Genomic DNA, 14535 nt, shown 5'->3' on the forward strand with positions numbered 1-14535 from the left:
GAATTACCTTCCCATTGCATGTGTTTTGAGTGTGTGCATCTGTATAAATACATAAAATAAAAATTTAGCTGCTCGTAGTCCTTGTGGAGTCTTGTTCTATGGTGCAATAATCTGTAAGGAGCTCTTTCATTTAAAAACTTTGTAATTAATTTCTAGGGGCATGACTCTTTACCTTGTTTTGGAATCAAGTTCAAATGACTCCAAAATTTACAGACTTTTTGAATCAATTAGTTGTGCACTTAAATGCTGACAAATCGTGATGTAGTTATTCCTTCTGAGCAGTTTTTAAGAACTGCACATGTCAATCTTCAAACAACTTTTGTAGCTTAAAATGAAACATTTGAACAAGGGCACCTAAAATAGATTTAAATCTAAAATAATAATTGAATGAGGTGTTGGATCGATTCCTATTGTCACACTGTTTCCCTTAGAACTTGTTATGTGGGAGTCTTGTACACAAGTCCGCTGTTGATCCTCTTTTGGGATTTACTCCAGTTGATTGAACATCAGAAGGGCAACGCTTATGAATAGCAGACTCTGGAAGCAGTCTTGGAAGAATCATTTGGCATGTAATTCTTAAGACCTTACTTACTGTCATCTCTTAATTATGTTCCTTGGAAAGTGGCACTATTAGGCCTAATTTGGCACAGGCAAGAGCATTTTGGCTTATTTTCTATGGCTGAACGACCTGAGGAGCTTGTGTGACTTGTAACTTCCAGCTTAAATGTTGATTGTTTAGTACTTCTGCTACCTTCAACCAAACTCTGTGTTTTAACACAAACTGCTCACTGAGTATTCAACAAGTTGGTGAAACTGGTAGCTCTATACAGCTGGAGGGAAAGCTTTTTCCAGGTTTTAAATACAAAAAAAAAGCCAAAGCATTAGTTATATATTTTTGGAAGATGTGGCATTTAAAAAAATACGTTCTCTTGTTGTTAGCTTTTTATTATCTGGTAAACTCAGTTTGAGTAATCTGTTTCTAAATGTCTGCAGGGATTTTAAAGGAAATGTCATATTAACTATTTTTCTTACTGCTTAATAAGCACAATAAAGAGGTGACAGATGATTTGAACTATGTATTAATGAAGTTCATATGAGTTATTTCACTGATTATAGTACTACCTGATCTTTGCAGTGTCTCTGTAGTGAAAACAATGGTATGGAAACTAAAGATCAAATACAGCAAAGAATCATGACTTCAGTCTGCAGCAATGTATTTGAAAAATGTTTGCTTTCTCTTGTGCTGCTTGAGACAGCTGAGATGAGATGGTGGACCCAGACTAATAGTATTTCAGGGGTGAGAGGCTTGTACTGTTCGTATTCCACTCCTAGAATTAATTTTTGCCTCACTACTTCCCCAGAACTTGTGTGTCTTGAATATAGTGTTTTCTTTGTAACTCTGCTGCTAATTTTATTGTTAAACATAGCTTATCTTTAAATATAGGCTATATTTCAAACCTGAAATGTTAGAGTGGCAATGAACTGGGAAACACAACTGTGTAAGAGTTAAAATCTTCTGGAAAAGTTCGCTTGAAAGACCATATGTCACTTTATTTAAACCGTGAGTCATCTTGAGCCACCTTTGACCTTCAGATTTCCTTTCAGGTTGTCTGCAGAAAGAAGTGCTTCTGGAGTTGTTTCATTGTCTGGTAAACGAGTGACAGTTATGTTTGAGATATAATTTAAAATAACTTCGTTATTATTAATGCTTTGTATAACTTCTAAGTCTTTGCTTCTAACTGTTCAATAGGCTCAGGAGTGCTCTTTAGGTTAAGAGGCTGATGACACTTGATTAGAGAGTGATAGTTCAGCTGTACTTTGGGAACTACCTTCTAGCAGTAGAACTTTTTTGAATGGGCAGAACATCAGGATCTTCCTGTTGTCGTCTTGGGTTTTACGCCAGCTAAATAAATGGGATGAACAGTACCCAGGGAGGAATGTAGCTGTACTGCAAACAGAATTCTTTTAAAAGTATGCGAAGTGGCCACCTGCTTTTTTCCATTTTTCTGCATGTTTCTTCTCCTTCCTCACCCATTTTACAAGGATCTTACATGTTTGTACATTTCTGGTTCATTGTATCTTTAATGTAAGAACAAGCCTAAAGATCACAAAAAGTAAATAGTTCATATGATCATGATTCTGACTGTGAGTCCTCATGTGCTCTGTGAATTTTGATTCTGTTACAGAGAGAGACTGACAATCACAGAAATTTTCCAAAAGCTCTACTTTGGTCTTCTAGAGAAGATGTATTAAAAACCTTCTGTTAATATAAGGTCTTAACTAGATGCTTTTTTAACCCTGAAGGCAGTAGTTGTGAGCTTTTAAGGCCTTGGATACAGTATTTTCTTGCTGATGGTCTATTTCCCATCCCCCTCCCGCCCCCCCCCCTCCCCCCGAGTTTGGAGTTGCCTCAGTTTCCCAGTGCTGGGTGGTGCCCCTCAAATAGCAACTAGTGGAGTAGTTAAATCATACAAGGCTTTTGATGTTCTCAGCACAAAGTGAAGGCCCCTAAGCAGCAGTTTGGCTTTAGCTTCCTTTGACCTTTCTCACCCTGCAAAAGAAGAATTTTGAATGAAAGCTGCTTTTTCACTTCAAGATAGCCGTATATTATTCATAGATGTCAAATAAGTGGTAGAAGTCATGTCAGCATGGGGCTAGCAGAAGTTCCAGGATCTTAGCTCTAACATTCCCTCGCCTTCCACCACTTAAAATTTATTACTGACACTGAAAACTTAGATTCTTCACAAATCAGGGCTTATGCTAGTTTCAAAAAATGATCTGTTTTATCGTTTGTGGTTGACTGTAAAAATAAAAAGTCTAAAATGTGCATGTGGAAGAAAAAAAGGTTCTGTAAACCTTAAATTTTGTTGGTAAGTTTTCACACTTTAAGCAGATACAAACCTTGACTCTCAGCCCAGAGACATTTATGCTTTGTGTGTGGCCTATCCTGAACCTCTGGGAGAGAGACTTTATACTGAAACAAAAATTTTTCTGGAGAATCATGTACGCCATTTACACAAGGTAACCTGCACAGTTACTGATGTACATGTAGGTGGTGTTCATTCTTTTTTTACTTTAGGGAGGGGTTTTGTTTGTATGTATAGAAGTATGCAGATTTTATGAGACTAAATCACAGGTGACAGAGTTCCAGAGACAGAATATATATATCTGATATATGCAACACATACATCACACAACACAATGTAAACGGTTATTTATGTCTGTCTACATGCAGCACAAAAGAAAGAAGTTTCTTTTTAAAACAACAGTTATGGTTTATATAAAATATTTGCTGGCTTGAAAAGTAAGTTAGTTCTTTTCTGTTGAATGCTTATAATCCAGCAAGTTACAGAAATGTCTTTGTTTTCCAAATGTGCTGCAGTTTATCATTAGCCTTCTATTACAATGTAAATGTATCTACTCTACTGTCTTGGAAACTGATTGTATATACTCTACTAAAGAAAACTTCTGAAATATGTGGGAAGTAAAATGACAGTGCTTAGGAACAGAGGAAGTAATGACAGTATTTATTACGACAAATAACAATATTTGTGTAACTATATAACTGTGATTTAACTTCTTTCTAATTAGCTAAGATGGACAATTTCAACAGAATGATGATTAATCATGTTGAATATATAGGATAGATGAACAATGTCTCCTTGTATTTCAGTAAAAAGAAAAGTAGATTTAAATAAGATGTCCACCTGTCTTCAGTTAATGTATAGGGAATGAAGAATTTCAAATTCTGGGTAGTACTGCTAATTGGCTCAATGCAATTTTTTGAGTTTAGGTGTTTGACAAGACAGGCTGAGTATCTTAATGGGTAGTTCCACTGGTTGCAGAGAAGATACTTCTGTCACTTTGGTAGACTGAATAAGTTCACTAAACTGGCAGACAACTTGGCCAAAAAAGTTGTTATTCTTTTATTCAGTGAGCTGAATGAGCTCAGGGTAATCAGGTGGGTGCCAGCACAGTAGGAGCTGTGGGAAGTAGCAGAAAGCATACATCCATTTTTTTTAAATTGGCTGTCTACCATTTGTCTTTGAAATAAGGTTGGAAGACCTTCGGTAGATTCATACTGCAGAGGAAGGCACTCTCAATTATGTTTTGTCTACCAGCTTTCCTCTTTTACGTTATTTTTGCATAGACTTCTTTGCTGCTTGAGCCAGAGTTTAGAATTACATACCCTAGAGAGAATTATAGTTGAATTCCTAGGATTTAATCCTCCTTCACAAATCTTACTAATTAGTTTAAATTGTTGAACTTATTCCTTTGAAGTATGAATATATGTTGAGAAGTTCAGTACATCAGCAACTTCTTAGATCATGATTTGCTTAAATTATAACAGATTTGGGCCTGGATTGACATAATTTAAAATTAATTCAAGTTTGTGCATATCTGCACTTGTTTTATTCCAGGATTCTTGGGAAGTATAAGGGCTTGTCTGACTCGTAAGGCATACTGATTATAAGCGGTTATAGTTTGGGAACTATTCCAGTGTGCATATGGCTTCCTGAATTTAAAATTGATCTGTGTCAGTGAAGTAATAGTTATGTGAGTTATCCCACCAGCATGATGTGAGAATATGAACTATGCTTATTTAAGCAAGTACTTCTGTGAAGACGAACAGAAAATGACACATTATAGAGATTGTGCACTGAAAAAAAACCAATAAAGCAACTTCAGGTGGTGTAGCTGGCTTACCAAAACTGCGTAGTGTGCTTTGTTAGTTTTCTGGTCACTGCAACAATGTTATTTTTAGACTGGTTAAAGCTTGGATGTGGCCTTAATTTTGAGTATGTGTTATTTCAAAATTATAATCCTGTTATAACTTTCCATGTATGTATGCACATTATGTTCGTACTAATTTTAGTGAGATTTGTGTGTGTCTTCCTTCATAGAGAGTTCTGGAAGCTGAAGAGCAAGTGCTGGTTATGTATCACAGATACTGGGAAGAGTATAGCAAAGGGGCAGACTATATGGACTGTTTATACAGGTAAGCTTTGCAAATGAGCTGTTAAACTTTTGGAATTATTACGGTGATCTGCAGCTTAAGTCTATGAATGTTGCTTAAAGAGAGCAATAGCTGAATATGTCCCAGGTCAGTTTTTGGGAAGAACGTAGTTATGGTAGCAGAAGACAAGAAAAAAGGAATAATCCTGAGGGAATCCAGAGCTGGAGAAAAGGAGGCTGAGGAGAGACTTTATCATTGTCTACAACTACCTGCAAGGAGGTTGTAGCATGGAGGGGGTTGGTCTCTTCTCCCAAGTGACAAGTGATGGGACAAGAGGGAATGGCTGCAAGTTGTGCCAGGGGAGGTTTAGATTGGATATTAGGAAAACTATCTTCAAAGGATTGTCAGGCACTGGATCAGGCTGCCCAGGGAAGTGGTGGAATCACCATCCCTGGCGGGGTTTAGAACACACATAGATGAGTTGCTTGGGCGCATGGTTTAGTGGTGGACTGGCATTGTTAGGTTAACAGTTGGACTCTGTGGTCTTAAAGGTCTTTTCCAATCAAAATGATTCTATGATAAATGTGGGGAAGATTTAAACAAAGAAGTCGTCCAGTCAACATTTGAAATCTCTAACATTAATGATAGTTTTCTATTGAATCTTCTTCCACTGAAGGAACTGCCTTCATTTTAAGCTGTAGCATTTGGTAGCCCTGGGAGGTTTCCTTCCACATCAGATATTTATGATTGGTCTTATCATTTTAATACAGCTGTTGTATTCAAAGAATTTTAGTATCTGCAGTGCTTTGTTGTAATGAAGTGACTTTCATTTATTAGCTAATCCTCAAATTCTGGAAGACTACTTGCACCCTGTTTTACAGATCTGTAGACCAATGAATACTTCATCTGTGCTTAAGAGTGAATCGGAACAGATACTGGATTATGAAAATTTCCAGTGCTGAGAGCTTCGGTGTGCGCTACTACACACATTAAGGCATTCTGCTTGTATAAAGCATAGTGGTTTTGCTACTTTTAGTGTAGCTCTTGTGAAGACCATTGCATGTTTTCATTGAAACGTTTAGGAAAAAAAAAAAAAGTAGGTGACCTCTGAAGGTCATCCATTTGAACCTTATGCTCAGAGCAGGGCTAGCGTCAAAGTTAAATCAGGTTGCTTAAGGTTTTGTTGAGTCAAATTCTAAGCTCATTTAAGAACAGAGGTTTTGCTGCCTTTGAGCAGCCTGTTTTAGTGCTTGATGACTCTAATTCTAAAAAATCTTCCTGTGTGCCTGTTTGGAATTTGTCCTGCTGCAACTTGTGCCTATTGTTTCTTGTCCTTTTTCTGTGCTTCTCTGAGTTCATCTTATGTATGTCTCCTGCTCTGCACCCTAGCTATTTCAGTGAGCTTCCTCTGGACTCAACCATTTGTCCAGATCTGTTGTATTTGGGTACTCAAAACTGGTTGTAATATTCCAGGTATGTCCTCACAAGTGCCGAGGGAACAAGCACCTCCTTTGACTTGTTGGTACGCTCTGGCTGGTACAGCCACGGAGGTGATTGGTTCACTGTCAGCTCCACAAGACAAACTGCTAACTTAGTATCCACCCATGAGGAACTCTGTTCATAACTGGTCCCAGATAGATTTAGCACCAATGGCCCTATGAGAGCACATGGGAATTACTGAAAACATTAATACAATTTCTAATTCTTGTTATACAGTAATGCACGCATTTGTAACTTCGTCATGTGGTTGTGTACTCCTTCTGTAGCTTGCAAAGCAATTTGAGCAAGTGCTAGGTTGAAGAAAATCTTAAAAAACAAACTGAAAGCTTCTGAAAACTAACTGTAATAATTAGTTATGGTTGGTTGGTTTGTTTTAAGTACCTCCTATACATCAGAAGAGTAAATGATGTTGCCCCATAGGGTCTTTATCCATTTTCTGTCCATGAGCACTTGCACTTGGTCTGTGAAAATCGTTAGCAGAGTTCTCTCGGTGCCAATTTCTGAAAGCAATTTCCTCGGCACTTGGTCAGGTTTATTCCTCTATACTGTTCTTCTAGACTCTTGTGCCGTTTTGGGGATCAGTGTAGCAGTCTGACTATGTGGGTAGAAGTGGGGCAGGGTGAGGGGGGAAAAAAAAGCAAAACACACACACGCAAAAAAGTGATTACTCAAAAGTTTCTTCTTTGGAGAGCTTTCAGAGGAAGAAAAAATGTGAATAGAGCGCATCTATCCTTTTTGCTTAAAGTATGGTACTTCTAGAAATATATATAATCACGTATTGTTTTGTGGTGTCATATAATGGATGGACAAAGACTTAAGGAGGTTAAATACTTTTGGCTTTATCATGGAGAACATAATAACCAGGTGCTGACTTGAGACAGGTACACTCTTAGGTTTATTACAGTCAAGCCGGATTTCACAATGTCTGTTTTACAACACTAATATTTGTTTTTTATCCAGGAGTGTGTAATTCAAACAACTAAAAGCAAATAAAACATTAGAAGAAAAACAATATAAATCTAATCCCTCTGACAAGGCTTTGCAAAGTCTGTAGCCCAAGGACACTGTGGGTTATTGACCCATGGAAACATTGCTTTTGGAGCGTGGTCACTGTGTCTAGAATAGTAATCTGTGGTTAGACTGTCCTCGGTTGATCTAAAAGTACCAAATACATGAAAGTTACCAGGTAACCTGTCCCAATAATTAGCTACGCTTCTACTTAGTTTTTGCAGTGTTGTTTTGGGTTTTTTTAATTCTTTCTAAAATAACTTATCCTTTTATTTTGCTGAATTATCAAATCCTGTATATTTGAAAAAATTTGCCCACAAAAATACTTACGTACCACATATTTTCCTGATATTGTTAATTTAGATGGAACAATGCCTTTCAGTATTCCACTGTAAAGCAGATATTTGTTTTGAATGAGTCTTGTAACACTCTTCTAAGTTCCAAACTTTTAAACTTCTTTCTGGAGTGGAAGCTTGGTGGGTGTGTTTTGAGGTTTGGGTACCAGAACGTATATTGCTTTGCAAATACCATGGAAGGAAATAAACCTCAATTTTCTCATCTTGTTTGCCATTTCCCTCATCAGACAGTAGAGCATAAGCCTGCACAGGTGTGCTCTCAAGTAATTGGGCCTGAGCTGTGTGATCAGGCATTTCAAATTTTCACCTGCAGGTTTTATCTCAAGAGAAGTAAGACTCTGTGAGTGATTTCTGGTATTATCAATTCATGCCCAATCCTTATCTCTGCAGTAAGTTACAGGTGAACCTTATGGATTGTCTTCTAAAAGTAAGAAATGCAGATGAAATATTTGAAGTAGTTATTCAAGGTGAAAAATGGTTTGTGACTTCGGTAGAGAAGTTGATTTGAGATTATACTGTTTGCACATCCTTTGCAGTGATTTGCTTATGCTTGTGCTTGGTTCTGGAAGTTGATGGTAAAAGTAGGAGAAGGGGAGAGCAAATGTGGCCAAATTTGGTTTTGGTTTTGAGGCAGAGTGTGGTGACACTCTTGCCATGAGTGGTTCTGCTTGCGTACTTCTTGCCACCCCCTTTTCGCTTGGATAAGGTAGATCTTTGCAGGGCTACCTATCTAGGTTAAACTTGTTCATTTACTTCTGGTTACATCAGTTTTAAGATGGATCAGTTGCCCAATCTGGATTTGTTGAGAAGGCATGTACGGGTGGAAGAGAGAAGGTGTGAATGAGCCTAGGGCTTTCCTTTTTGGTGAGCTTAGCAGGAAAAAGCAGCGTGGCAGCTGCTGGCTTTGTTCATGTGGGGGTGTGGGAAATATCATCAAGGAGCGTGCCTGCTTGAGGCTTGTATTCCAGCTATCCTGGGTGGCCACACAAGTTTTATGTGAAATGTCGGGCCTGTAGCCTTCTACACGGACTTGCATTTACAATTTGTGCTGGTTATTGACGGTAGCAGAGCGGTTTACAGTCGTCTGTAAGACTCTGGAGTCTGAAAGCAGATTAGGCCACTGTATTCCAGTTTCTCATCACTTCACTATCACAAGTTCCTTCTTTGGGCTCTGTGGTGTCCTAAATTCTTTCAAGTTCACAGGTTTCCACAGTGTATTTCTCCGTTTCTTGTTTGCTTGTCGTTTGCCTTCGGGCCCGGAGTGTTCAGACACTGCTAGTCCGGTGCAGCCTCTGAAGCCTGAATCTCTTAAAGTGCTTCAGTAATCTGGCTCTTCAGTGTCTGAAACTGGGCATCTCAAAACTGCTAGTTGGATCAGTATTTAAAATAAAAATTCTCATTTACCTCATTTAAGCACTAACATAACAAATATTATAAGTGTACTTATGAACTTATTAGAATTTATTTCCCAGTTGTCTGTAAAGGAGGAGAATGGTTCAGTTTAAAAATGTTATTGTATTTCTTTTAAGGGAATACTGAGAATTAAAAGGGATGTTTTATCACGTCTTGCGCAGAAGCCATTTTCTGTTCTTTATAAAAACTTTGCGTAGAATTGTAAATATTAAATATTAAAATTTTTGAAAAGCATTGATAACATTTCTCCTTTATAACTGTTAATTAAAATAATTTCTGCAAATTAAAATTTGTAATACAGGCATTTGCTAGTTATCATGACCTGAGTAAGGGATCATAACTGACAAAAATTATCCCTGTAAAAATTGACACTATATTTGTGTGTTAGTCTGAGAGAAATGCAAAATAATAAACAGTGCGGGTAGAAGAAAAATACATTTTACTTAAAAATATCTGATACTCAGGAATGTTTTTCTATCATTACAAATAAACTACTATCACTCTAATCCCAGTCAACAGTTATTTTGCATATACATGTGTGAGTAATATGGCAGTGTATATTGAGAGGTTGGATTCTTACACAAGTATATGGCACACCAAGAAAATGCTGACTGATACATCAGACTGTTGTTTGGTATCCCAGCTACTAACACTGTACTGGTTTTATATGATGTAAGGTCTTTTGAATTGAAGTCATTTCTTTTTTAAGAAATTCCTACAGATAGCAATGGCATTGGTTAGAAGAGGTTATCTTTTGTGATGTGGAAGACATTCCACAGTCCCAAATTTATTAAAAAAAAAAATCATACAAACAACAACAATCAATCAAATAAAAGTGCCGAACTTAAATTTTGCCTGTTTTCATTGGAGTATCTTTATTTTTGTAGGTACCTCAACACACAATTTATTAAGAAGAACAAATTGACTGAAGCTGATCTTCAGTATGGTTATGGAGGGGTGGATATGAATGAACCATTGATGGAAATAGGAGAGGTAGGTATCTCTGAAAGTGGTAGTGGATATAAACTGTATTCAGAAGCTCTACAAGTCCAGCTTTGTCCTTTTAAATTTGGTCTGTGTCACAGAATCTGAATAGTTAAATACAGTAGAATATGTAAGCCCTGAACCCTTTGTAAAATGAGAAAAATATAGTAACTGGGGTGGGGGGAAGCAAATATAAACGCTATTGGAGAACTTAAGTTTAAAATGTGATAGTAAATACCACTTTGCAAAAATAACTTTCATTTATTAAGTGATACTACAATCTAGAAAATATTTTGAAGAAGCAGTACTTTTGGAGACCCTTGAAATATTACTTCTTTTAGGCTTCTATGTCTTGAAGTCACAAAGTGTAGCAGCTTTTTTTGAGATTGGTCTTCTGTGATACTGCTCATCTTATTTTTCTAATGCAAGTTGTTTTGTGCTTCTATTGTAGCAACTCGGATATTTTGAAAGAAAAGGTAGACATTCTGTGCACGAAAGTTTGATGTAGGGTGGTGTCAAGGTTTGATTGCAGGGTGACAATAAACCGTGGCAGATGTATTGTTAGCCCTCTCTTCCCCGTAGTCCCCCTTTAGCTCCCCCATCTCCTCTTCCCACTAAGGACAGGCAATTGGAAGGCAAAAGAAGGACAGAGAGAAATAGTTGGAAAAAATTAAAAATGTTTTACTAATGCTACTAATAAAATAGAGAAAATAATACAAAAGATAAAAAACCAATCTTGAGAGTCCCGGCAAAGATCAGCGCGGCTCCAGCAGCAGCAGCAGAGCAAGCCCAGAAGTCCTGGACTGGACTCTGCAGCCAACCGGAACGGGATTCGGTCTGTCGCTAGGCCTCAGTTCGCAGGGACAACTCGCAAGGTCCTCTCCTAACGTCGGCCATAGGGAAAAGGGGTGAGATCCTCGTGATCTCCCACTTTTATATGAAGTATCACATGAATGGGATGGAATACTTAGTTGCTCAGTTTTAGTCACCTCCTGCTTGCCCCTCTTGTGGGATGTGCATCCTTATCAGCGACCTTGCATTCTATTGCTATGTCTACCAAAACATGTATCCTACTTTCGAAAAGTGCAGTTACTAAGAAGACTCTAGCTGAAAGGAAAATTCAGTAAAAAAAAGAGTAGTAATTTGAGCTAAGCACAAGGATGTTGACACAGTAGTGTAAGTTGGGGAGGCTGAGAGTAATTTTTAAATACCTGTAAAATGAAAAAAATTGTTAGCAGTAGGGCTATATGTTCTGAGAGACCACTCTATGCAGTTCAGCTATGCAGAAGTGAAGTATACATTGTTTCTGTCACTTCATGGCTACTCTGTCCTGGTTTTGTTAAAAAACAAGTTTCTCTTTTAGTGAAATTTCTCTGTCACCTGAAGTCTTCTTACTAACTGCAGTTTTCCTGAAAGTTAGATACACGTTTTAGTAGACATCGCAATGGAGTGCGAGGTCATTGTTAAGGATGGATGCACATCCCACGAGAGCAGTGAACTGAAACAAGTGACCAAAAAACTGACCAACTAAAGTATTCCATCCCATTCATGTCATACTTCATATAAAAGTGGGGGATCATGAGGATCTTGTCCCTTTTCTTTATGGCCGACATTGGGAGACGACCTTGCGAGTTGTCCCTGTGAACCAAGGCCTAGTGACAGACTGAATCCTGTTCTGATTGGCTGCAGAGTCCAGTCCAGGACTTCGGGTGCCAGCCCTGCATCTGCCAGAGTGGTTGCTGGGACTTTCAAGATTGGTTTTGTATATTTTGTATTATTTTCTCTATTTTTATTGGTAGCATTAGTAAAACATTTTTAATTTTTCCAACTCTCTTCTCTCTGTCCTTCTTTCCCTCCCAATCGCCTGTCCTTAGTGGGAAGGGGAGAGAGGGAGGGGGTTAACAATACATCTGCCATGGTTTATTGTCACCCCACAATCAAACCACGACACATGGCTACTCATACCATGAAATGTAAGAAAGTAAAAGACAATTTTACAGTAAAAAGAAATATCAATTTTTTCAAAATAAAGTGTTTCAGTATGTCGTTAAGAAGATTTCAAAAACACCTTTTCAGTCTCAATCAGAACAAAACCACAATTCTGAATACGATTGAGTAGAACATTTTCTTTTGAATGCTTTGTGTGTGTCTCTTTGCCTTGTGTCTGTATGTATACATACTGCTAGATGGATAGTTACTGAATGCCTTCTTTGTCTCTGTCTACTCTGCCGGAGGCTGTCCTGAGGAGCCCCGTACCCCTGAGGCCCCAGAGGAAGGCAGGGCAATGGAGGAGTTTGCCTTAGTTGATGAGGACTGGGTTAGGGACCAGTTAAGCAATCTGGACATCCATAAATCCATGGGTCCAGATGGGGTGCACCCGCGGGTGCTGAGGGAGCTGGCTGAAGTCATTGCTGGACCGCTCTCCATCATCTTTGCCAAGTCTTGGGAAACGGGAGAGGTGCCTGAGGACTGGAAGAAAGCAAATGTCACTCTGGTCTTCAAAAAGGGCAAGAAGGAGGATCCGGGCAACTATAGACCGGTCAGCCTCACCTCCATCCTTGGGAAAGTGATGGAACACCTTATCCTTGGTGCCATCTTAAGACATATCAAGGATAAGAGGGTCATCAGGGACAGTCAACATGGCTTCACCAAGGGGAAGTCGTGTTTGACCAACCTCATAGCCTTTTATGAAGACGTAACAAGGTGGATTGACAATGGCAGAGCAGTGGATGTGGTCTACCTTGACTTCAGCAAAGCATTTGACACCGTCTCCCACAGCATCCTCACGGCAAAACTGAGGAAGTGTGGACTGGATGATCGGGTAGTGAGGTGGACTGCAAACTGGCTGAAGGAGAGAAGCCAGAGAGTCGTGATCAATGGGGCAGAGTCTGGTTGGAGGCCTGTATCTAGTGGAGTGCCTCAAGGGTCAGTTCTGGGACCAATACTGTTCAATATATTCATCAATGACTTGGATGAGGGAATTGAGTGTACTATCAGCAAGTTTGCTGATGACACCAAGCTGGGAGGAGTGGCTGACACGCCAGAGGGCTGTGCTGCCATCCAGCGAGATCTGGACAGGCTAGAGAGTTGGGCGGGGAAAAATTTAATGAAATATAACAAGGGGAAATGTAGAGTCTTGCATCTGGGCAGGAACAACCCCAGGTTCCAGTACAGGTTGGGGAATGACCTATTAGAGAACAGTGTAGGGGAAAGGGACCTGGGGGTCCTGGTGGACAGCAGGATGACCATGAGCCAGCACTGTGCCCATGTGGCCAAGAAGGCCAATGGCATCCTGGGGTGTATTAGAAGGGGGGTGGTTAGTAGGTCGAGAGAGGTTCTCCTTCCCCTCTACTCTGACCTGGTGAGACCTCATCTGGAATATTGTGTCCAGTTCTGGGCCCCTCAGTTCAAGAAGGACAGGGAACTGCTGGAGAGAGTCCAGCGCAGGGCCACAAAGATGATTAAGGGAGTGGAGCATCTCCCTGATGAGGAAAGGCTGAGGGAGCTGGGTCTCTTTAGCTTGGAGAAGAGGAGACTGAGGGGTGACCTCATCAATGTTTATAAATATATAAAGGGTGGGTGTCACGAGGATGGAGCCAGGCTCTTCTCGGTGACAACGAACAGTAAGACAAGGGGTAATGGGTTCAAGCTGGAACACAAGAGATTCCACTTAAATTTGAGAAGAAACTTCTTCTCAGTCAGGGTGACGGAACACTGGAACAGGCTGCCCAGGGAGGTTGTGGATTCTCCTTCTCTGGAGACATTCAAAACCCGCCTGGACGCCTTCCTGTGTAACCTCGTCTAGGTGTTCCTGCTCTGGCAGGGGGATTGGACTAGATGATCTTTCGAGGTCCCTTCCAATCCCTAACATTCTGTGATTCTGTGATAGTTCATTTTATTCTCTAGTGGTGTATTGTTTTTTCCTTTACATTTGCCTTTTTATCTAAAAGGGAAGCAAACACATCTTTTGGTTTGGAAAGCTAGAGAAAATGTGTGGGGGTTTTTTGTGGGGTTTTTTTGTTGTTGTTGTTGATTTTCTTTTTCTTAATGTCAGAACTTGACCTGTCAGTGGGTAGTGTTCTAGCTCTTTGGTTTCATTGTTTTAAGTAGGAGATCTCTGCTGCCTTTAGTTAAGAGTAAGGAGAGACTGTGGTACATGAAGAAGCATCTTCTGTGCTTCTGGCCCAGCTATCCAGCTGATGAAAATGTCACTGCCCGATGAAATTGCCAATCCTCTGACAGGTTGGGAGCAGTTAAAAAAGCACCAGAAACACGATGCAGTTTAAGTCAAGGCGTTTCAGGAAAGTAAATTCTTCT

The 14535-nt window shown here is 39.4% G+C and overlaps 1 protein-coding gene across 4 annotated transcripts in view; it reads left to right on the top strand.

Moving 5' to 3' along the window:
- The window catches only part of CUL2 (cullin 2), a 54872-nt gene that overhangs the window by 4627 nt on the left and 35710 nt on the right, over positions 1-14535 (top strand). For all 4 annotated transcript variants that reach the window (XM_065627756.1, XM_065627757.1, XM_065627755.1 and 1 more), the window contains exons 3-5: positions 2919-3021; positions 4905-4999; positions 10122-10227. In XM_065627756.1, the coding sequence (XP_065483828.1) occupies positions 2919-3021; positions 4905-4999; positions 10122-10227 (304 nt within the window). The remainder of the gene's footprint in view (positions 1-2918; positions 3022-4904; positions 5000-10121; positions 10228-14535) is intronic.

Source organism: Caloenas nicobarica, chromosome 2 (genome assembly GCF_036013445.1).
Source record: "Caloenas nicobarica isolate bCalNic1 chromosome 2, bCalNic1.hap1, whole genome shotgun sequence".
NCBI lineage: Eukaryota > Metazoa > Chordata > Aves > Columbiformes > Columbidae > Caloenas > Caloenas nicobarica.